Source organism: Amia ocellicauda, chromosome 1, assembly GCF_036373705.1.
Source record: "Amia ocellicauda isolate fAmiCal2 chromosome 1, fAmiCal2.hap1, whole genome shotgun sequence".
Taxonomy (NCBI): domain Eukaryota; kingdom Metazoa; phylum Chordata; class Actinopteri; order Amiiformes; family Amiidae; genus Amia; species Amia ocellicauda.
The window spans coordinates 55,361,788-55,386,669 of NC_089850.1; the positions used below are offsets into that span (position 1 = coordinate 55,361,788).

The 24,882-nt window shown below is 42.7% G+C and overlaps 1 protein-coding gene across 2 annotated transcripts in view; it reads left to right on the forward strand.

Annotated features, from left to right (window-relative positions):
• The first annotated feature begins 452 nt into the window (after window positions 1-452).
• Window positions 453-24,882, forward strand: part of kirrel3a (kirre like nephrin family adhesion molecule 3a) — a 196,278-nt gene continuing 171,848 nt past the window's right edge. For both annotated transcript variants that reach the window (XM_066709784.1, XM_066709792.1), the window contains exon 1: window positions 453-971. In XM_066709784.1, coding sequence (XP_066565881.1) covers window positions 929-971 — 43 coding nt within the window. In that variant the 5' untranslated portion in view covers window positions 453-928. The remainder of the gene's footprint in view (window positions 972-24,882) is intronic.

The window sequence follows — 24,882 nt, forward strand, 5'->3', positions numbered from 1 at the left end:
AGATGTGCGTGCCTCACAGTGGCTTTAACAGAATATATACATACATACATACATAAGAACAGGTGTGGTAAGATAGTAAAGTTACAAGCATATACTGAAGATGTTATTTGAAATATTTAGTGGACGATACAAACTTCAAGTTGAAATGCATTATGCTTTGGTCTTAAAGGGCTTTTGGAGATTGTATTGCACTAGATAGAAAACAATAACAATTATAATTATGACCGAAAAGGAAAATGTCTTGGGAGTTCAGCCCATGTTGTGTGGCGCAAAACAATAAGCCAGAGGGAAGAGGAGCACTTTTCCCCCCGTGACAGGTCTGCATTGTTGGCCTGCAAAGCCAAACAGGTCTCCTTTAATTGGAGCTGCCTGCTTTGCCCTCCCATGGCAGCCTAGTTCCCAGAGATTAGGTCTGATTCTCTCCGCGCCTCGCTGAGACACAGTCACTCAGGCAGACAGACAAGCAGCAGGCCGAGGGAGGAGCAAAGCTTTGGAGCACTCTCTACTGTACCGTACTGAAGCGCTCGCTGCTGCTGCTGCTGCTGCTGCGTGTGTGTGTGTGTGTGAGTGAGAGAGAGAGAGAGAGGGAGAGAGGGAGACACTGATGCTCTGAGATTGAGAATGGAACGGCAGTGAGAGAGAGAGAGAGAGAGAGAGAGAGAGAGAGAGAAAGCTGAGAGCTCACATCAACAGGAGAGTAAAGCAAAGCGGAGCACTGGGCAACTAGCAAGAGTAATCAAGAGAAAAGGAAAAAAAAGAGAGAAAGGGGACGGGACTGAAGAAAAGAAAAAAAAAGACCACAGCTCAACTAGGGGAGAGTCCAGACACTATCCTGAACTGTAATATAAAGCACTGTTGTGTTCTCTACTAAGTTCATTTATATTCTTGCTTGCTGCTCCACAGAGTTGACTTCTCCTTCTCTCCAGCTATGACACTCTGCGTCTTTCTCTACTTCTGGCTTGTGGGACATGGTAAGGAAACTGGTTTTTACCTTCTGCCTGCTGTATCTCTCACTCGTACTGTTTCAAGTCTAGGGAACGGCAGATTGCTCGGTGGCTTTAACTCCGTCTGTGCTTTAGTTTTGTTGCTGCTAAGGGCTTGTGCAGTCAAATTGGCTGCACCGGGGAAGGTGTGCTATTAAATATTGAACTGCCAAAAGAGGTCCGACAGACGAGTTGGAGTGGAAGCCGGAAAAGATTGTCACTGTGGAGAACCTTACTTTGCACTTGAAAGAGCTGCCTGTGTTCTGCCACCTGCATTGTGTACCAGAGAAAACAGGGCTGCACTTCCTGAGCGTCGGTGTCGGCTCTCCGTGCCGGGGAGACGCTGTCCGCTGCTCTAATTGTTTAGTTGCAGGGTGTTGAAAGTGTGACGCCGACCAGATCCAACGAGCAGGGTGAGCCGGGAGCTGGTTTTGTCTGACATGAAAACAAAAACAGGTTCCAGCGTGGAGTCTGAAGGCAAAGCTAGGGATTAGGATCTTACCTGGGGATTCGGATGCTTCATGGCTGCTGTTCCCTGCTGACATATTTCAGTTGTGTGGCAAAAAACAGAACCACAAAAACAATAAACGTGACATTTCAGTTCCCGACCACAAGGTGGTTGTCTTAAGGTACAGCACAACAAGGTAGCCAATGTCATCTGTTGTTATTGTCTTAAGTATCATTATCTGTGGTTCAAGTGCGTGTGTGTATATAAAACAGGTGGAATATATATCTATACCCACATCTGTGGACTTGCTCTATGGGTTGGGATCTGTAGAACCTGGAAAGCTGTGTATCTATACAGCTTTATGTGGTGTTTGACCCGTCGGGCCCCTCTGTTGCCGTGTGTGTGTAGCAGAGCTGTATGAAGGCGACTCCTCGAGCTGCCACAGAAGAAGAAGGGTGCAAGTCAAATCTTTAATAGTGGAGTCACATAGCACCGTCTTTTTGAAGGCCGTGAAATTGAATTTTCCTCACACCTCAGCTACTTGTCTTTATAAGCGTCCTTGTTCCATGCTCTTCTCTTCCTGAAGTTTTACTTTATTTCCTCTAACACATAAAGATCTGTAGCAAACAAGCCAAATTAGCATTTTTATGGTGCAAGGAAAGCACATCAAGAACAGTTCTCTCACCTACAGCACATCCATTTACTGGAGTGTGTGCACACTAAGCAAATATGTGCGTGTATACAGCATATACCACTAATTTGAAACTGACACTGGTAATAAAGCTTTTAATATTGCTCTCGGCAGTGCTGTTTCAAGAACAGTAGATCAAGTCTCAAGAGGTTGTCAGTTTTATTATCTGTTTTTATGGGTGTGTGTGTGTGCTGTGATGCTGGAGGTAGTAGTGGGGTTTTAGTCTACAGTTCGTTAGTCTGCATCGGGGGTAAAGGCCCTCTGAAATCACTCCCAGGAGACCACTTTGTTCTGTAGGTCAGATTTTACAGCCCCCTCCACTCCTGAACACACACAAGGATTGTTCTGCTCTAGTATACAATACGGCAAATGCATTCAGAGTAAGACAACTCCCCTGTTTTTTTGTCCCTGGTGCAAGTGTGAAGCATAAATTACTGGAGAGGTTTAACGTGGGTAATTACTGGAATCAGGGGATCTTTTTACGGCAGATAAAACAGTTTAGCTGTAAATTCCAGCAGTGAACATGTCAGGTACTGCAGAGGGGGTGAGAAAAACCCTGAAACTTCTCCCCGCCACCACCCCCCACCTCCAATAGGGCTGAACTAAAAGACAAATTGGTCTTTCCTTGTGTATAGACAAGAAAAAATAAATGTATTCAGCATTTAAAGCATAAATGCCAACAGGTTTTGACAAATCACCAAGTGCCATTTTATTATATAAGGTTTTCAACGCGGAAAACAAAAATAGATCTATGTGGTAGATTCAGAAGAAAATAAATGTAATACATCTCTCTCTCTCTCTCTCTCTCTCTCTCTCTACCTATCTATCTATCTCTCGCTCTATATATAATATATATATATATATATATATATATATATATATATATGGGAAGAGAGAGAGAGAGAAATATAAAGATTGGTTGATTGATAGTGGCTCAGGTTGCTGGATTTGTGGTCAGGATTGTGTCATTTTACTGCCATTTTCTTCCCTCCTTAATAGAAACTGTCAAGCCAGGGACAGACACTTAAAACCAGTAGAAGTCTCGAGTTCCTAAAAAACAAGCCGAGTTATTTTACATTTCAGCTCAGATGGTTATTACTATAATATAAATTAATATAAGCACTGGCAGGTAAACATGAGCTAACAACCTGCTCCTGTTTCTTTTTACCTGCCTCTGGGGACTGTATGTTCCCCCGTAGCTAATTCTTGTTTTACAAATTATTGCTCTGTTTATGTCGCAGTTTCTGTCAGCAGAATAAGGAAGGAAAAAAAAAAGAATATTCTCGTTGTCTGTCACCCCTGAGAAAATCATCTTTAGTCTCTCTCTCATTGAAAAAAGAAAGTGAACAGTAGAAGCTCGTCTCGGTGTTATGTAGGGCATCCTGGCTCCCTCTCTCGCACCTGGCCGTTTGCGGGAGGTTGTCAAGCGAGGGTAACCTAAATAAATCTGGGAGGCCGCTGTCTGTGACCCAGCCCGGGCCGCACTGTGTTAATTCCAAATGGTTGCCTCTTTTGATGGCCGCTCTCAGTGTAATGTGACAATTTGACGGGGCTGCTATTATTAGTGCCACGTTCCACTTGCTGCCTCTGTCTTTGATGTCTCCGAAGGCGCCCTGGTGAACCGGGTGGTTGTGCGCAGGCTTTGTTTCATGGCTCAGCGTGAGGAGCCCATGCAGAATATACAAGCAGGGCCTGTGCGTGGGGTTCGCCTTGCATGTGCCCGTTCTCAGAAATTCTGGAAAGTGCTAACTACACTGATAATAGTTCAGTACCTCAGCACTGCTGGCCTAGCTTTCCACACTGGGGGCAGTGCTGTACCACGATCGCCACTCTCCCTCTCTCTCTCTCTCTCTCTCTCTCTCTCTCTCTCTCTCTCTCTCTCACCTTTCCTCTTGACATACGGTTTTGCTATTGCTCCATATCCCCGCTTCCTAAGTCACCGTTTCTTGCAGAACAGGGCCCGTTTTCAACCTGACGATTCAGCAGTAGTTGGCTATAAGCATGTTCTTTTTTTCTTCTGCTTTCTGTGCCTTGAATCCTAATCTTTTCATTACGAGGCCGGGACTCTGATAACCGTTCCTCGGCACTGGAAGCCACCCCAGTATAAATCAAATGATCTTGAACGCAGTGACCACTCGAAAACCTAAGAGGATGAATGCAGAGGACGTTTCCCGTTACAAGGCTAACTTTGTTTATACTTCTTGTTATTGTGTTTCTTTATACAATTGTTAGTTTAAGGTTAGGTCAATGTTGTGGCAATATTTTATTTGTTCTCAGACAAAGGACGATGTAATTTAAACTGACTGCAGCCCAGGCTTGATACATGTCCTCCTCTATTATATTTGAGCAGGAGCCTCAATTTGCTAAATAATAATAACCACAAAAAGATGCATCTACAGTTTTTCTTTCCTTATTCTTTTACAGTGCTTCCATGCTCCTGTTGTAGCACAGATGTGTTAAATACATAATCAATCTTAATTTGTCCGAGTCCTCATTTCCGGCCCTAAAATAAGCGAACACACATCACATCAAGCTGAAGACTTGCCTTCGAGTCTGTTTGTTGGTGATTTATCTGTTTTCAAGGACAGCTTGAGAAGTCAGTCACAAAGCCAGTGACCCCGCGCTTTTACTTTGTGCTCTGTCAGCTTAAGCTTAATCCAGCGCAACCTGGAGTGGCTGAAATGGTCATCAAAAAGGCTGCTAGTTTAAATCTCTCTAAATAAGTAAATAAATAAATGAAACTGGAAGGCCGGTAGAGAGATCTGTGTCCATCTGGGCTGCTCGAGTTCGCCCTTTACATCCCCCCCAAAAAAAGATTTTTAAAAAACTCAGCTGCTCCAGAAGTCAATATATATTGAGCAAATCCAGGTGTAATGTCTTGGGAAATGTCAGTGTGAAGTTCTTTGGGTGGAATGTTTCTCTCCACGCTGAAGGTGACTGAACAGAAATATCCACATGCACAGCCTGGTTGATCGTGAAGTGGTCCTTCCTTTCCTCCAGCTTGGCTTTTTTATAAACTTTCAATATATTCAACAAAGGCAAAATCAGATATAGCTAAACAGCACAGCTCAATGATCCGACTCCCCACGCCAACTACAGGACCGGCACTGAAAAATAGATACAGTGAAAATCTAAGAAGATGCGACGATACCCTTAGCAGCTGTGCAAAGCTCTCCCCTCACAATTGTGAGATTTTAATGAAAATATACATCTATATCTATCGAGCAATACAGACATGTATAAAATACCACCCCCCCCTTCCCAATCTGAGAATTTATACTAGGATTTCCTTCCCATGGGATAAATTTATCCAGATTGGGGCACTCTCAGTAAAGGGAATTATCCCGGATTACACGATGGCTGGGCGCAATATTAAGTAATTCAGCCAGATGCTGTTTTGATCAGGGGTCACCTGCAGAGTGGAAGTGAGCACTGGCTTCCCCTGTTGACGTTTTCTTTTTTGGTTTTATGAATGTATGAGAAACAAATACACACACCAAAAAAATCAACAGCACTAAATGCCTTTGCTATTTTGGTTCGCCCAGCTCTATTTGTATGCCACTGCAGGAACCTCTTCAAAATGCTTTTTGACATATTACAAGACAGATTAATGGCTTCTAAATTGCTGCCTAATGCACATAAAACAAAAGCAATGTTATTTTCATCTGTGTAGCTCTACTTCTTGGGTCTAAGTAAACACTCTGCCGGGCCTTAGGAAGAGATCACGCATGCAGACATTATCTTCGCATTTTGCGAGGAGTGACAAATGTAGCCCCCGTTTATTGTTTTAAGTTGATTTTCTGTACGACTCGTGGCTTCGTCGATCGCGTCGATGCTCTTTTATCAAATATTGGGCGCCTGCCAAGGCCTCTGGTCTCGGGACCTCTGTGTGAGAATATGTAGGCTACAGAATCCTTCAGTGTGCCATCTGAGTCGGATTTTGCCGCAGACTACCTACTATTGACATACGCTTACATAACACATTGGATACACATTGATTAATGGTTGGATCCATTTCAGGTGATTGCCAGGAGTGGGCTCTTTCTGACATGTTCAGCTGAAGCTTGAAGACCACATATTTAATATAATTCAACGCACATGTCCATCTTGTGGATATTAAAAATTAAGTGGCAAGTTTAATGTACACAGCATCCGGGGTGAATTATGTTAGCCTGGAGCTCATCAAATCTCAGTCCTGCTTTACTCTGTTATTCGTATTTGTCCTCCTGTACTATGAAGGGCAAGTAAGTAACAGTTAATATCTTAACTGTTTTTAAATTCAGGTTAAACTCTTGGCACAGAGTAGCAGCTACAACCTGTGCTCGTATGAAGTGTCCCACATTGGCTGTTTACATACTGTGAGTGCCCACAAAACACTGGGATACTAAGTACACGTAAAACCATTTACTCCGTGCCATTGTGTATTCAGATTGCAGATTGGACATCTTTATCATGTCACTAATGAAGCTCAGATTGATTGTTAATCAACACCTGCACCAAAATCACTTGGTTTGTTTCTTCTTTTTTTTGTTTAATATCAGATAGTAATTAGGTTTTACGAATGTTGTTCATTTAAAATGATTGTGTAACCATCTGTTCAGAAGATAGAAGTGCAGGCGAGGTCTCAGTCAATCCAGTCTGCTTTCACAGAAAGTTCTGATGGATGTATTTATTTATTTTTAATCTTGGCAGCGTCCTCATCGATTTTCATTCTGTTTTAGTTGCTTAAAACTATCGATAACTCAATTTTATTCCATATGAGTCCCCAGAAGAGCAGGTTTTAGATGTATTTGGACTATAATAGTAATAAAATAGTACTGTTAGGTGTTTGATATGTTTGCTTATTTGGATTATGTAGTTGTTTTCAGTGGAATATGATGTTGCCATCAAGCAATGTATTTTTTATATTTTTTGTAACGCAAATGTTCACATTCATGATTCAAATATAGTTATCTTTTTAGCAAATTCCATCATGTTTTATGAAATAACTCCTTGATGTGTCTGAGCACTGTTTTAAGTACTTGATATAAAGCAGCCCGACAAAGGTACTGTCAAGACTGCTGCAGGTTGCTGAGGGTGAAATATGTGTTTCAATGCAGAAAACACGTGGAGAATTGGGCTGCGGATCTGATAACAGCTTTGAATCTTTTTGGTACAAGTTTTGGAGACATCGCAATATTACACCTGGATCAGCTCGGCTGTCTCGCAGTGTAATGCTGCAAGAGTTGCTTTCAAATTGCACAGCAACAGAGGGTAGCAATGTGTCGGGGAATTACTCTGCTACACCAATTATGGCTGCAAGCCTTGCTCTGCAATATAAATGCAAATCAGCCTTTTAACTTGTACATTGGGAATCAAGAGGGAAAGAAGTATCTCACCTGTGGATAAATATGTGTACTTCCCTGCCATTATAATAGAAATGCATCTGTCACAAAACATTGTGGCGATCGATAGCGTACTGCAGAGTGGGATGGTTGTTTCCTGCTTTGTTGTTCAGTTATGCCCTGGGTGATTGCTTTGTTGCAAAGTGTATGTAAAATGACCTCTTCTCATGTACAGCAGCTTCTTGGTGGTTCTCCGAGTTCTCAAGTCATTAGCAGTTGGTGCTTCGTGTGATACGGTGCCTGCGAGGCAGGACTCGTCTGAGCACCTGGCTTGTTAATTTCATTTTAGTGAAGAGTAAGGGACGCATTGTGGGTACTGCAAGGCAAAACAGAAGCATTCAGCGTGGGAATTTCTTGTAACAGATCTGATGGTTCAATGTGGATTCTGTGTCCTTTGCCTCCACAAAACAAAACGATTAAGGTGGCAACATTATAAAACATCTCTATTGGAATTGCATTGGAATTCAAGCTTCCCAACATTCTGCTCACAAAGTATTTAGATACTTTAAATGTGGACAGAAATACCTTTCCCTCAAATAACATTCAAATTAGAAGAAGAGACAATTGTGAAGCGTTATTGCAAAGTACAAACATACGTTCCTAGATATGCTTTCTTTTTCACACTTTCCAAAAGTGTTACTCGTTTTCACATTTGGTTCCCAAAAGGTTTCATGAATACGTTTATGAAAAGAAGTGTTCAGTCTCTGATTGCAGGAGACAATTAGATTTTATCACTTCAGAGTCACAGCTGGGATTGCAAGTTTCACTCTTGCCGCACTCAGGGGATGAACCAGATCCCCCTCGGTGACTCCATTCCTGTCTGTCGACTCCACTGTTCTTCTTCACCGCCATCCACTGGACCACTGTGTAGTGTAAGATCGGGGTGCCAAGCAAGGGAGAGACTCCGTCCCGTGAACAGGGCTCAATTAGTCGTGGGTGGGTCCCAGTACAGCGGCAGGATGTTGTGTGCAGCACATGGGCATGGTGCCAACTTTGCAGTGCCTAATTAGGGAGTTTGTTGCAGGAAACGGATGAGCATTTGACACACAGCTTAGGAAACATGTCAGATGGAGTGCATCGCTTTGCAGAGACAGGGAATTCCCATTTGCCCCTAACAAGCAAGCTAACTGCTCTGCCCGTGGCGCAGTATTATGGAGTTGTTTACTATCCTGCTCCGTTCCCCGCTCCCCGCTCCCCACTATCCCCAACCCCCTCCCCATACGAACATACACACACATTCCCAGCATTACCAAACAACAGCCTGCCGTCACAGCTGGTTACACACTCGAGCAGTGCAGCGGCGAGGGCAACGTGTTTTAAAGTGGCACCCGGTGTCGTGCCCCCCTGGACGACACTGTAAATACACTGGGATATTTCATATTTTTTTCAAATTAGGAACCAAACCATATGAGAGACTCATCATCGCAGTGGAGGCAAATTTCCACCGGCGAGATTGGCCTCCCAAGTCCAATTTAAAGCCTGACTCGGCATTTAAAACCACTCTGCACAACTGCTTCTCTTTGAAAGCTTTAATTTAATAATAAACAACTGTTGCGCCACCTCTTGCGTCCAGGGATGAACAGGGAACGTCACGGGAGCGTCAAGTGTCAAGCCAGGTCACGAACGGTTTTAGGATTAATAAGAAACATGCCCACACCAGCACCGACAGATTGTTTTGTTCTCCAATTGGTCATCTATTCTTAAATGAATATATTGGATTGGTGCTATTTGGGGAACCGGAGAAGTAACACCCAGTGGAAAAGGAAGGACTGATCCAAGCATCCGTCCATCATTATGTAAGATCCTAAGTGAACCATTATTCTGATTGCTCTATGTCAATAATGTCTACAGCCATGGCACTTAAAGGAATTTCTGATCGTGATATAATTTTTGATTCCCCAGTTTGGATCCTGTTAAGTCTCATTCACTCTGCCGTTGGGACACGTTCAAGCATGGATGAATATTCCAGAGATCTGCGGTGCTGGTGTTGGTATTGAGGAATGGGCGCAGTTAAGTTGTTTGCTCTTGCCTTCAAACACGTTGGCAGGGGTTTGAGTCTGGCTTGGGTCCCGAGTGAGATGTGGGTGGTCAATCTCAGGGGAACATTAGGGCGAATCACAAAACCACGCTGCAGTCATCACAGCTCGCCACTCGTACTTTGGCTGTAGACCAAAGCTAAATGGCATGACTTATGCTCATCAACACTGGCGTGCTCATGTTTGGATGAAATGGCACTGAACTGTATTTAATCAACCAAGAGAAAAAAAAGAAAAGAAAAGCACTTTGGGATAACAAAATGGCATTGTAATACTGTTAACAAGGGATACAACACTCTTACTGAAGATGCACCTAATCAAGGCTGCGTTTGTTTCTGAGAGGGGTTGTTAAAGAGAGAGGGCAGTGAAACAAAAAGCTTTTGGGAGAGAGTTGATAAACAATCTCTGTGTGAAAGATTGGATTAGGAGAGAAAACCTTAAAAGACAAGTGCAGTTTATTGTAGCCTTATCTAAGTGGTAATGTTGCAACTGAGGGCCTTATAATGAGGGATGAGAGTATAGTAGCCATAGAAAAGGCATAATGTTAGATCAGATAGCTAGTAGATAGGGCTGAAGTGTATAATAGACATTTTTCAGGAACAGTCAGGGAAAAGATCTCTGAAATGATTGGGGAGAGGAAAAGCAGTCTCATATCGTGTGCCACAACATTACAAACACATCATTTATTCTGTTTGCTCTCGGTCCTTGGAAACAGGTGACCGATGGCACTCCAGACACACAATAAACCTTGTATTTACCAGTAATGTAGGACATTATTATTGCTAAGCCTATTTTAGAGACTCCTATGGGTTTTCCCCGAGAATACGGTTTTGTTTACTTTCCCTTTTCTCATCAAATGATAACAATAAATCTGTTTGACAATAGCACTTGTTAGGAATATTTCTGTGTGGAAGGTGAGGGGGGGTGTGTTCCTCGTGATGAAACGAGCACAAAGCTTTAACTAGGCCTGTTCTGTAAACATCGTTTTAAGGAATTAAGGTAAGCTACATTTTCCAGTTGATGAAGGTGCCTTGGGAGTTTATAATGCTGTCAAGGGATTTTTTTTTTTCTTGTTACATGAAATAAACAATTTGCAAGGATTCTGTATTTGTAACAACAGAAAAAGAAAAAAGTAATGTGTTGCCTTTATTACTCTTACTTGTGTTGAAGCACTGGCTTCCTTTTATTTACAAATATGCAATCTGTGTTTTTCGTAATTGCAATTTCAATTTATTGATTATTGAGAGTATGAGGTTTAATATCCAGAAATAATAATGTTTTGCATGTTATTAAATCAAACTCTCACTAATGATATGTTGATAGTTCTGTAGATAAATTGGGATAAAGAATGAATGGGCTGCAGACTCTTATACAGGGCAATGGCCGCTGCTAGATATTTTAAACTTACCTCATCTTGAGAACATTGGCCTGGAAGGATGAGTGAACGGAATTCATGTTGAACGTGTTTCACTAAATGATTCCAGAATGTCATTGTTTGATGATGATAAACAATTGTCATCAACTATTTGCATTTATCCAAAGAATCTGGTCATCTTGGCCTTTGTATATACCATACAAAAAGAAAAGATAACAAAAGTTGCATGTTAGTTGCGTCATGGTCCTCCAGTCCTGTCGTAACTGAAGTCGTTTGTGACATCAGATGACATGTCTTGGATGCAGGATCCCGTGTAACACCAACGGTTTCTGGCGATTTCTAGGCTATGCCGGTGAGAAGTAGATCTATAGATACATATATATTAAACTTTTAGCATTCTGCAAAATTGATTCTGTCTGCTAACAGAGTCGAGAAAGCTGTCATTGTTCTTGCAATGTGTTCTTGTGTACGGGCTGTGTAAATTATTTACTGCCTTTCATTAAACAGCACTTTGCAGTGACATGGCAGCAAAAGGCCCAGCGAAGCCTACTGTTTGTGTTGATGGTGCTGAATAGAAATTGGGAAGATTAGACCTTTCCAACTTGTGTTCTCTGCAGTCGAGAGACTCTTGTCCAGATGAACACTTTCCACTCTGTGCAGATTGAGTTTATAACTTCAGATGTGTTGTTTCGGGTATTCTGTTACTTTTTCCCCAGACTTTTAATGTAAAGTTCCCTATGGATCATTTCCCTCTCAATGCCTCGTTCATCCACGTCCACATTTCTTACTTCATAGCTCTACAGCAGTAGCCTGGAGAATGAGAAGTGGTGGACTTTGATGTTGTGTAGGATTTCGTCTTTCAATGGGAGCTGTATCTCCAGTCATTTCCTCTAAGAAAATATTTCCCTCTTATCTGAAGAGACTAAATTATTGCAGTCACTTTAAACAGGATATTACAAGGGTAAGAAAAATAAAACAAAAAATGGATGGATGCACACATGTACGGGTGTACTGGAAACTGTTTTAAATAGGTTTTTTTGCACTTTTTCCAATCATGACCTGTTTTGAGATGTGAATGACACCATGACTGTATAGATACCACATCTCTCTTGTTTCGAGTTGCTGCCTCTTTTAATGTGAAAATTCTGGAGCACAAAACATGTTCCAGGAGAAAAATAATAATAATACACCGATCAGCCATAACATTATGACCACTGACAGGTGAAGTGAATAACACTGATAATCTCGTTATCATGGCACCTGTCAGTGGGTGGGATATACTGTATTAGGCAGCAAGTGAACATTTTGTCCTCAAAGTTGATGTGTTAGAAGCAGGAAAAATGGGCAAGCGTAAGGATCTGAGCGACTTTGACAAGGGCCAAATTGTGATGGCTAGACGACTGGGTCAGAGCATCTCCAAAACTGCAGCTCTTGTGGGGTGTTCCCGGTCTGCAGTGGTCAGTACCTATCAAAAGTGCTCCAAGGAAGGAAAAACGGTGAACCAGCGACAGGGTCATGGGCAGCCAAGGCTCATTGATGCACGTGGGGGTGAAGCCTGGCACGTGTGGTCCGATCCAACAGACGAGCTACTGTAGCTCAAATTGCTGAAAAAGTTCATGCTGGTTCTGATAGAAAGGTGTCAGAACACACAGTGCATCGCAGTTCGTTGTGTCTGGGGCTGCGTAGCCGCAGACCAGTCAGGGTGCCCATGCTGACCCCTGTCCACTGCCGAAAACGCCCACAATGGGCACGTGAGCATCAGAACTGGACCACGGAGCAATGGAAGAAGGTGGCCTGGTCTGATGAATCACGAGTTCAAGGTGTTTACTTGGCCTCCAAATTCCCCAGATCTCCATCCAATCGAGCATCTGTGGGATGTGCTGGATAAACAAGTCCGATCCACGGAGGCCCCACCTCGCAACTTCCAGGACTTAAAGGATCTGCTGCTAACGTCTTGGTGCCAGATACCACAGCACACCTTCAGAGGTCTAGTGGAGTCCATGTCTTGATGGGTCAGGGCCGTTTTGGCGGCAAAAGGGGGATCTACACAATATTAGGCAGGTGGTTATAATGTTATGGCTGATCGGTGTATATATTCACATCAATGAGCTGCGTATCTGCACAACCCGCTAGTGAAATTACCATTACTTGTGCGGTTTATTTTTGAAATTTTTAGTGTTTATATTAAGGGAACAGAATACCCTTTCTTTGAATTATTTAGAGTTCAATTAAAAATGGTCTTATAAGTGATATTAAGAACATTGTGCAGAGATTTAGATTCTTCATACAGTATTTGGTAATGGTAGAAAAGAGGAAAGTTAAGTGAGCAAAAACCAGTGACTTAACTCTCTCCTGCTGTTCCTTGAATGTCTGCCAAATAAACAAACAAGTTTATATCATGTTCAAGCCACAGGACATTGCTTACAGCATGTTAAACAACATTGATGAGTTTTTACAGAAGAAGAGAAGGGCCCTGCGTACCGCATAGATTTCTACCTGGGCTGGAGTTTTTATCTCTCATAACAGCCATGTTTTGATCTAGTTTGATTCACTAAGGCATCTTCAAAGATCAGATCCACTCCAGAGCCCGAGTATGCAGCTGATTAGGTTTCATTGATCAGCTGAACAGGAAATCCCTACGGAATATAAACTTGACTGAATGGCCCAGCAGTTACAGCAGCTCAACTGGCGGTTACAGGCCAGTGATGCTTCTGTCGGAGATCTGAAGACAGTTCTTGTAGCTGGTCATCACTTTTAAACTCCTCTGTGTCTGTGTAAGCCCCTCCCTAGAAACGCCATCCCAAAAACTGAAAAAGAAACGTTTTCTGCAGCAGTAATGATATTTGTATTATTTTTCTTCTTTGTTATGGTCGTGGTTTGACCAGTGGCACAACAGTTGTAAATGTATTGCCCACATTGAGTCATCTATTGCGTTTAGTACATTTGACTCTCTCTGGATCACGTGGCGCCGCACGCGTATTTTCAAACGTATCCCTTGACATGTACAGCAAGCCGTTAACATGCAACAGACCTCCACTCATCGCAAACAGAACAGGATGCTTATCCTCAGACATACCGCGCTGTATTCCTCAGGAATTTGTTGCCTCTAAATAAATAATGGACCCGGAGCTGCTGTGGCCCACTTGAGATGTGAAGCAGATTTCAACCTGAGATCCCAGGAGGTGAGCCGTGTCATGCAGGCCGGATGTTCCCAGGGCCGGGCCCTGGGCCTCGGTCGCTGCCTAATTGTAATATTTTCTAAAAGTAGGGCAGCTGCCAGTGCGAGGGGATGGCTTGGCAGAGATGTTGCGTTGCATCATTAAGAAAGACAGTTCTAATAAATTAAGGCGGCAGACTGCTGTGAACAAACAGCCTAATGGAAATAAAGTGCAAATTATTATAACCAAAAGAGGGGAAAGGAGAACGAGAGGCAAGAGACGCGTTTATTACAAAGGCAAATTACCATTCGGAAAAGTAAAATGTTTTTTTTTTTCATTCTCATTATTATTTATAATGAAAGTAAAAGAGAAGAAAAAAGATTAATCCTTCAACAGGAATATGACTCCCCCCCCTCCTCCCCGCCACACAGACACACACACCACCACCCCCCCCCCCTGCGCAAAGGAAGCCACGCACTACTAATACTGCACGGCTTGAGAAAGCCTGCAAGCATATGTCATTAAAATGCTTAGACATGTGGAAAAGAGTGCAGGGAGATCGGAGGAGACTGAAAACTGGATGTCTGGGGAGAGTTTGTCAGATGTAATCAGCGTGACCCCCACCCCCCCGTATCGGAGCTCCTGCTATAGACACAGGTCAGCGAAGATGGGGATCGGGCGGCCTGAGACAATACCAGAATAAGACAAGGGGTTGTTTACCTAATTCACATCAAGAAAGACTCCTGTCTTGACAGTACTTTCCCTGACCTCAAATTCATATCATCGCTGTCTTCTCAGTGGCAGGAAAATTAGCAGATGCTCCAGGAGAATGAGCATTTCAGGCTAATTTCACTTTTTTTATAGAGCAAACAAACAAAAAACAACAACATTTTTGTAGGTGTTTTAGGTAGCTTTTTATCTGTATTTTCCCTGTGGTCAAACTGCTCTCTGCACAGTCAGTGGATTAGATGGGCAATTTGCCCACAGTGTGTCCACAGGGAAGATGATGTCTTTTGCAAGCAAACACGTAGACAGTGTAGGCCTCTGAAGAAGACAACATAATCTACCTTTCTTAGTGCTGAAGAAGTAAGACATATAACATTGCTAGATACAAAAAAATATATATGTTTTTTTAGGCCAAACTTTTTGTTTGACTAAAGCAGAGACAGTCAACACAGCAAAGGTGCTTTCTTGTTTCCCATGACTTTGTGCAACTGTGTTCAGGTAGGCTATGTCTAAATCCAGCAACTGCAGATCAGGGTGAAGGCACTTAAAACATGATCAAGTTGCAACTTTCTGCCAGATGATTCATAAAGTACAAAAGGAAATATAGGCTGTTCAAGCATGCAGTCAAATAATAAATACAGCGCTGAGAACAACACTTGGAGAAATACAATTTAATAAGGAAACATAACATAGACTAATGGATCATGTAATAGTGTTATGAGGAGGTTATTTTTTTTTTGCTAAGCACAGATTGTATTAACAAGCAGAGCCCTTGTTATGTGTTTGGCAAATGTATATGTTTGTGATGTTGTTCTGCTGTGTTAAATGGCTCAGGGTGGAAGTCAGAAGTAGGTGTGAATGGATTGTGGAGCCATTTGGCTGAATGCAGAAAGGTTGATTCAATAATTTCGAGCTTCCTCTAGTGTGCTTTATTAGCCTAAACGCATCAGGAATAGACTGTACTTTACCTGACTCGCTCTTCTGCTGCCATTATAATCGAGAAGGGCTTTTGCAGAGCCACAGCGAAGAGTTAACCTCAAGACGAGGTTTTCGCACTGAGCAAAGGCACTGAAACCGAGAAACCAAACGACGACGCCAGAGCTGTTTTGTCAGGCAAGAACAAAGCCGGCGTGACAACCAGCATGAGAGGAGAAGGGGAAGAGAGAGAGAAAAGAAAGGTGTGCTTCTAGGGGGGATGGCGGAGGAGGAGGCAGCGGGGTGTGGGTGGAGGTCCGAGAGCGGCGGGGAGGTTGCGGTGGAAACACTGTACGGCGAAGATGCCACAATGAGTTTGTCATTGTAAGAGCAAACTTAAGGAGAAAGGGGGACTGGAGGAACCGAGTTTCCCGAGGCAGAGAGTCTGTCAGACTGATTAAGTCGCTTCGGAGAGTGAGAGCTGGGAAATCGGATCAGTGCATGCTGGGAGTGTGTGTTTGCAGCTGTGTGTGTGTGTGTGTGTTTGTGTTGTGAAAGGCATGTATCAAAATTGCTATATATCAGAAATGCACTTCTACCTGGTCTTTAAGTCTTCTGACTGAACACTATACCAGTAGAGTCTGTTTCCCCCTCCGGCGGCCTGAAGCCAGTCAAGCCATTTTAAAGTTCATGTGACGCACTTAAGGAAGCTGGTTAAAAAATGGTTTGACTTATCAATTTTCTAAAAGTACTGAAGGAAAATAAGAAATGTTACCTCACTCTGTTGGGCGATGGGTCAGATGCACGTGAACTCTTTGGTTTGGTGTTTACATATTTAAAATTTTAAACCGTGGAAAAGTTTAAATACCAGTTCAAGGTGAAAGTTCCAAGGTTGTGAAGAACTGTTCTTTAGAAACCAGGTTCCTGTGAAACATCATCAACGTCTTCAGCTAAAACAGTACTGACACAGTCATAACTTTTAGCAAAACAGTAATAGCGTTTTATCTTCTATTCGATTTTATGTGGTCCTGTTTTATGGAGTGACAGGACCAACACAATAAGACTGTAACTGGATGACTGTAGATACTGTGTGTACATTTTTACAGTATTATTTTACATGCAATGTAATAGGGATACATTCACCAAGAAAGCAGCTCAGACGGGTACAGCACCTCTGCAAGCAGTACGGATATAACACTGTGAAATCTTCCCATTTGCAAAAGAGGTTTTCTCCGTGTTCTTGGAGAACTCGATATCTCTCCTGCCTTCAGAGACCCCGGCACTCCTCTCCTCTCCTCCCCCAGTCTGCAAAGAAGCTTTGTTTAATGAATTACATGAAAAACTCATTATCAGGATTCAGGCTGTAAATACCGGTCTTTAGTGCATTGGTGCTGGAGGCAAAGCTCACTCTTTTGCAGAGAGGCGCCAACGGGCTTCACCTTGGCATTCAGGGGTGTTACATCGCCTCGGAACCTGTATGCTACACCGGCCAAGGAGCTGCAAAATCTGCTGCTCTCAGCCTTTAACTGGAGAAGAGTGTGCAACTCCTCGCCACAATTTAAAAAAAGCAAAAGAAAGAAAAGAAAAGGGCACTTTGAATTAAAAGTCATTTAGCTCGAAATTGAGCCCACAACAGCAGAACAATGCCCTCCAGCGTATATATTTTCCTGAGATCCGAGGCCTTGAAATACTAGACACTCGAGTGCGGATCTGCATTTTGTCCAGTGAACGTAGTGGAGTAGTTCTCTGAAGTGCCGCATCTCAGTGTTTTATAGAGTCAACAGCAAGGACGATTAATGTGACAAATGAAAATCTGAAATGCTAACATGAACAAAATAAGAAAATCAAGTCAGGTTTTGTAATGTATTTGCGTTTGCATTTCTAAAGTGGAAATACACAGTCTTAACCCTTTCATCTCCATTTCTTGAATTCATCAGGAGAGGACTTTTGTTATTGGAATCTATTTCTGATGTTTCCAGGTTGATAACTTTGGTGTCTCCTGTTCTGCTGAGTGGCAACATGGTCATTCCACAAATTTACTTCTGTATGATCTCCCCAAGACCCAGACTTTGAAGGTTTTAGGTCATCGATAGGAAGGGGAATGCAGACTGTTCTTTCTTTGCAAAAATTGCCATTCTTTTAGTAAGGGACTACCATGTTCCTCCCATATATATTCCTCTATTCCTCCCATAGTGTAATTATAGTGGACATATTTGTTATCTGCATGTAAGATAGAAGATTAAACAGTCAATAATATTTTCAATGTTCATAGAACACAGTTATTTATAAATGTAATTACTGACACACTGTTAATATTAAATGTAGAAAGTTTCTACATTTTGGGGCATTTGTGGGGCATTTATACTGAATCCATTAAAGTCCCTAGGTCCCCAACACTAATTGAAGGACACTTACTTTAGAAACATGTGCTTTCATACCCGTGGAGAAAAAGAAAAAAAAGATTCTTGACCGGATCCCAGGCAAACTGAGCATCGAAGGTAGAGATAATTAAGCTGCAATATTTATTTTATTTTATTTTGCTGGAATTTAAATTCTCATTCCTGTTCTAAACAAGTGATCCTTTTGCTCTCTGCCGTGTGATGGTGAGGAGAAGGTTTTGGGACCTGACAGTACAAGCCCTCTGCTCACGCTTTAAAAAAACCCTTGGAAATCAAGTGCTTTTGGACGTCAGGCTGCTGGCATGTGTGATGCGGAGGAGCTGCCAACATTTGCGGCTGCCTTATCGCGCTTGTACAATGGGCTCGAGCAGCCGTCGTTTGTTTGCCCAGCTTGGGTCCCCCTCCTGTTACCCTGAGTGGCATTTGGACGAGGGAGCGCTTTGGCATCCCGAAGCAAGACTGCTTTCCCCTCTCTGCCCTCCCCGGGTCAGGGGGCACCGCAGCTCCAGATGGGCCTCCACGCCATTCACAGCCAGAGCTGAGGCACACAGACAGGGGGAGTCTTTGAAATGACACGCGCTCACGGCTCAGTGTTGCTGCTCCGAGCGAGACGCGGCGCTGTGCTGCAGAGTGTGGACATGCGGCCATAAAGCACAGCCAAGCAGGAGTCATTTATATTTAGACAAGCATCCCGTGTGCTGACTGAAGCCCCGGTACAGCCTTGATCTCCAGTGCACTTACTGGTAAACAAACGCTATGTGTCAGTGAATACTTCTCGATATATCCAGTGGCTTATGCACACTTTAGCAAATACACTTTCTTCCCAGTTTCCTTCTTTTCATTCACTCTCTTGGTCTCCCTTTATAATATTAAGAACATAAGAACATAAGAAAGTGTCCAATCGAGAGGAGGCCATTCGCCCCATCGTGCTCGTTTGGTGTCCATTAATAACGAACTGATCCAAGGATCCTATCCAGTCTGTTTTTAAATGTTCCCAAATTGTCTCTTCAGCCACATCGCTGGGGAGTTTGTTCAGATTGTGACGCCTCTCTGTGTGAAGAAGTGTCTCCTGTTTTCTGTCTTGAATGCCTTGAAGCCCAATTTCCATTTGTGTCCCCGGGTGCGTGTGTCCCTGCTGATCTGGAAAAGCTCCTCTGGTTTGATGTGGTCGATGCCTTTCATGATTTTGAAGACTTGAATCAAGTCCCCACGTAGTCTCCTCTGTTCCAGGGTGAAAAGGTTCAGGTCCCTCAGTCTCAGACCTGGAATAAGTCTGGTTAATATTGTGACATATTATTATGTGCATAAATGAGGGGTGATCATTTGATATACATGCCAGTGAAAGCATGTCGGAGGGCAAGAATGCAACCACACAAGGCTGTTCTCCACTCTTTCATTAGCCTGACCGAAAATGTGAGGTTCTGAAATATATTGGACAAGAAAATAGACAACAACAAATAAAGCAATTCAATGAAGAACAAGAACACAAACTGCTGCTCAAGGCCACTAACTTATTTTGAGTTATTTTCCTTCTGTCCACGTCTGTTTATTGGGAGCTCTGTTCCTCTGTGTCCCTCGCCATCTTCAATCTCTTCCTTCTCTTCTTAAGCCATGGCTGGAGAGATTCAGAGATACTCTGCTAAAGCTGACTGACACACCCAAATGGGCCACTGATTGCCAGTGTCACTTCATTTGCTTTGCAGCCCTCAGCCCTGGCCATAGACCCTGTGTGCATGAGTCACTGTAAAAGAGCATGCTGATACAAAGGTAGTCCTTTCAGGAAATCGCTTTGCATCAACGCCCTGCGATATTTGTGTGCTTGGAAGAAATGTCCTGTTGCTATTGATATGCCTGTCAGCCAGGACCTTCTCCACATTATCTGCAGGGTAATCTAGAGACGAGAACCGAGCGAAACACACAGTTGTACATCAGTGTATCAAAACACTTTGAAACAGCGCTGGCTGGTGCATCTGTCATGCACGGCGCATCGCATTTTCTGTAGAGATACCAGATGCTTTTTCTTTTCATGAAGACGGCATTTCTTGAAGTACTTTAAGTAGTAATTTGTAGTGTTATTATACTATTATTAATAATGACGATGATAAGGAATGGAATTGGTACTGATTTGTGTGCCTTATTAAATCTTATTAAGGCACACAAATAGTCACCAGGCTGGTCAGGGAAATAGGAATCTTAAACAGTATAAACAGTCCTGAAAAATGGGAATTCATAGCACATCGTAATCATATTATTATTATTATGACTTCTTTGTCATCTTGTTTATTTTAACTTGGATTTCTCTGAGATGATATGCCATGTATATATTCAAGAGAAACAGACGCAGTGGAAGATCTTATGATCCAGGCAGGATGTTATTCATTTGAAAGGAACAAGGAATTCCTGCACTTCAGATGTTTTAATTTAAATGTTTTTCTCTTCTTCTCTCAGTGCAGATAATCTCATAAGGGGCTTAGTTGTGGGGAAGAAGGGACATTTTTTGTACGGCGGTATGTAGGCCTTGAGTGCTCAGAATTGATTCATTTATTCTCATGATTTATGATTGGTAATCAAAATTCAAATAGATCAACCCCCCCAAAAAAAAAAAATGTAGATTGATTTGGTTATGCGAGAAGTGCTTTTATCTGATATTCATAAGGAATAGCAGTAAAGAGACTAGTATATATACACATCTACACAGACAGAAAGAGACACGTCGATGCAAATAAAGACTAACCCCCCAGCAATTCAAAATGAACCAGCCCAGCCTGTGTCCTCCTGAAAATTTCGTATCAAATAAAATCTGCATAGCCAGCAAAGTCTAAACAAACAACATGCAAAGTCACTGAGATCCTGACAGATAACACCGAGCTCGGTGGCGGTGTCTGCCAAGAGATGTTACTGTGCCTGTTTTGGCTTTACAAATGACTGCAGGCTCCTGCAAGCACAATGAGAGGAAGGAGGAACCGAGGAGCTGGTTTGACATCCCACTAATATTCTGTGGTTCTGGCACATGAATCAAGCAATGGGGATCTGGCGGTGTCACGAGAAAGCATCCTGCTCACCCAAGCGAGCGGTCGGAACAAGTTATTCACAAAGCCTCTTATTCCTGTTTTGTATGTTCCCATTGCTCAGGTGCCAAGATCTCAGCGCTGCAGATTGACAGATACAGTGCTGCCCAAAGATACTGGCATCTGAAATCCTTCTCTTCCATGAGTTTAGTTTGTGGCACTGAGCATAGTGGGTTCAGGGAGAGAAAAATCTAAACGTACACAAAGAAAATGGCCTGAATTATAGAATGAGTATGGATTGGTGAGGAAGCTGCAATGCAAATACTGGTACATAAATGTATACGTGTATGAGCACTCTTACCTTTTATAAATATAAACTGTTCTTTTTACCATGGTAAACTGCTGTTCAATGTTCAATTCCAATTCCAGACACAATGAGAATGACACTCATAATAGAAGATATTGGCTCCTAAACTTCCCTTCTTTATAGCAAATACAGACTGAGAGACTCTATTGTGATAACCAAAGCATGTTTTTTTTTCTACAAAATGTAAAAGCCAACTGACAAAATTCCAAGATTAGCTTGCTTCTGCTGCATTAGTCCCAGCCAGCAAGTGATCAGGTTTGTTTCATAAAAGAAAACACGGGACCTTGTGTTATGCGCGTCTCGGTTTGTGTGTTTGTGAATGTGTGGCTTGTAGCCTTTCAGCTAACCTGCTTCAGCTTTTAAATGCAGCACTCAGATTAAAGCCCAGCATTTAAGGCGGAGAACGAAAGAGGATTAGCCCTGTTTTAATAGTGCGATGTGTAAAAGATTGTTTGAACTTAGCGTGACGGGATTGTTTTTATTTTTTGTGTGTAGATTATGGCAGTGTTGGTCTACCCTCTGTTGCATATGTTGCAGTCAGAGGGGTCCTGTCATTTTCACAGAAAACAAAGAGTTTTTTCTTAAAACGTAAGACATGTTTTAAATTCTGCCCGGAAAATCGCTTCTCCGCTAAAAAAGAAAACAAAAAAACATCTGGAGGCCTGGGCTGACGTTTCATTCGGGTTTGATGTTCCCACAACGATATCCCTGGGATTGAACTCCTGTTTGTTTTGAACGACGGTGATTTCGGATTGAATCAAACGCTAACCAAAGCGTCCAACTCCTTCCTGCTTCAATTGTTCCAATCACTGAGGAGTAAACACAAACAAGGCCGTTTCTAAGGGAGAGGCAGAAAAGGCAGGCACAACATACAAACAGCTGACCTTGAGCTGCGATGAGGTAATCGTGGAAAAATCCCAAGATCTTCAAAGAGTGTGGGGCCAAAGAAAATACAAAAAATACAGGCGGGTTAATAGCTCTGTCCAGTGTGATGGAGTGTGCGTGTCAACAAGGGACGGGAGGAGAAGGAACGAGAGGGGAAGAGCAGGCACCGAGCTAGACACCCTAAATCTTTCACATTAACTGACTCCATTGCAGGGGATTGAGGGCTGGTTTGGTGTCTGAGATGAGCTGTACTTCCCAGGAAAATGAAACAGGATGATGGAGATCAGTGACAATGCGAGAGGATAATCGCGCCCAAATCACAGCCATCTGGTCCCAATCTCTGCCGCGATCCCCACGCAAAGCTGCCAATCCCTCCCCCTAAATCTCTAAATCCTCACAATCTGCACCACTCAGCTTACGCTTCTCATAATCCGCCTCACCCACTCTCCAAGTACCTGCCTCCGCCTCCCCCTTCCTTGAAATAACTCCCCCACACCCCCTCTAACCTCTGAGGATACCTCCCTTCACCCCAAATACAACCACCAGAGTCTGGTAATGAAATATTTAGCAGAAGCCTCCATAGACGAGTATTCTCTCCCTCTCTCTCTCTCCCTCTCACACACACACAAGCTATGAAGGGAAAAAAAAAACTTAATCAAAAGCACTGTGGCTTCCTGGTTAGACATAGGAAGAAAAAAAAATGTTGCAGAAATGAAAGATCTTCCTGATTGTCTAGGGATACTTGCCGGGTAATCTGATGTGGGAGGAATATTAAAAAGGACACAGAGAAACCTGATAAATTTGGATTGCAGTTAGAATTTATTAATGCCAAAGAGCTGGTCTATTGTGGCTATTGTGGGTTGCTGGGGTTACATGATTACGTGTTGTGCCTGGCTGCTTTCTCTCACTTTGATTCTTCCTTGTGTTTTCAGTACAAATCTCCATAATCTTTATGTCCTGGGGATATAAACTTCTACTTTTTCTTTTGTTTTTTTTTAAACACATTTGTGAAGAAGTAATCAACGTGATACCGGACTATGGTCTCAATAGGCTGAATACTGGGAGCCAACAATAACATAATAATATAAAACATATTTACTGCTCCTCAACACACCAAGTAATATATATATATATATATATATATATATATATATATATATATATATATACACTCACCTAAAGGATTATTAGGAACACCTGTTCAATTTCTCATTAATGCAATTATCTAACCAACCAATCACATGGCAGTTGCTTCAATGCATTTAGGGGTGTGGTCCTGGTCAAGACAATCTCCTGAACTCCAAACTGAATGTCTGAATGGGAAAGAAAGGTGATTTTAGCAATTTTGAGTGTGGCATGGTTGTTGGTGCCAGACGGGCCGGTCTGAGTATTTCACAATCTGCTCAGTTACTGGGATTTTCACGCACAACCATTTCTAGGCTTTACAAAGAATGGTGTGAAAAGGGAAAAACATCCAGTATGCGGCAGTCCTGTGGGCGAAAATGCCTTGTTGATGCTAGAGGTTAGAGGAGAATGGGCCGACTGATTCAAGCTGATAGAAGAGCAACTTTGACTGAAATAACCACTCGTTACAACCGAGGTATGCAGCAAAGCATTTGTGAAGCCACAACACGTACAACCTTGAGGCGGATGGGCTACAACAGCAGAAGACCCCACCGGGTACCACTCATCTCCACTACAAATAGGAAAAAGAGGCTACAATTTGCACAAGCTCACCAAAATTGGACAGTTGAAGACTGGAAAAATGTGGCCTGGTCTGATGAGTCGCGATTTCTGTTGAGACATTCAGATGGTAGAGTCAGAATTTGGCGTAAACAGAATGAGAACATGGATCCATCATGCCTTGTTACCACTGTGCAGGCTGGTGGTGGTGGTGTAATGGTGTGGGGGATGTTTTCTTGGCACACTTTAGACCCCTTAGTGCCAATTGGGCATCGTTTAAATGCCACGGCCTACCTGAGCATTGTTTCTGACCATGTCCATCCCTTTATGACCACCATGTACCCATCCTCTGATGGCTACTTCCAGCAGGATAATGCACCATGTCACAAAGGTCGAATCATTTCAAATTGGTTTCTTGAACATGACAATGAGTTCACTGTACTAAACTGGCCCCCACAGTCACCAGATCTCAAACCAATAGAGCATCTTTGGGATGTGGTGGAACGGGAGCTTCGTGCCCTGGATGTGCATCCCACAAATCTCCATCAACTGCAAGATGCTATCCTATCAATATGGGCCAACATTTCTAAAGAATGCTTTCAGCACCTTGTTGAATCAATGCCACGTAGAATTAAGGCAGTTCTGAAGGCAAAAGGGGGTCAAACACAGTATTAGTATGGTGTTCCTAATAATCCTTTAGGTGAGTGTATGTGTGTGTGTGTGTGTGGTATATGTTCTCAATTGCACTCTTACTATAACACTTTCTACTACAACTAATGATCGTCATATTTCAGATTTACATCTTCCAAAAAGTTATCTTTGAG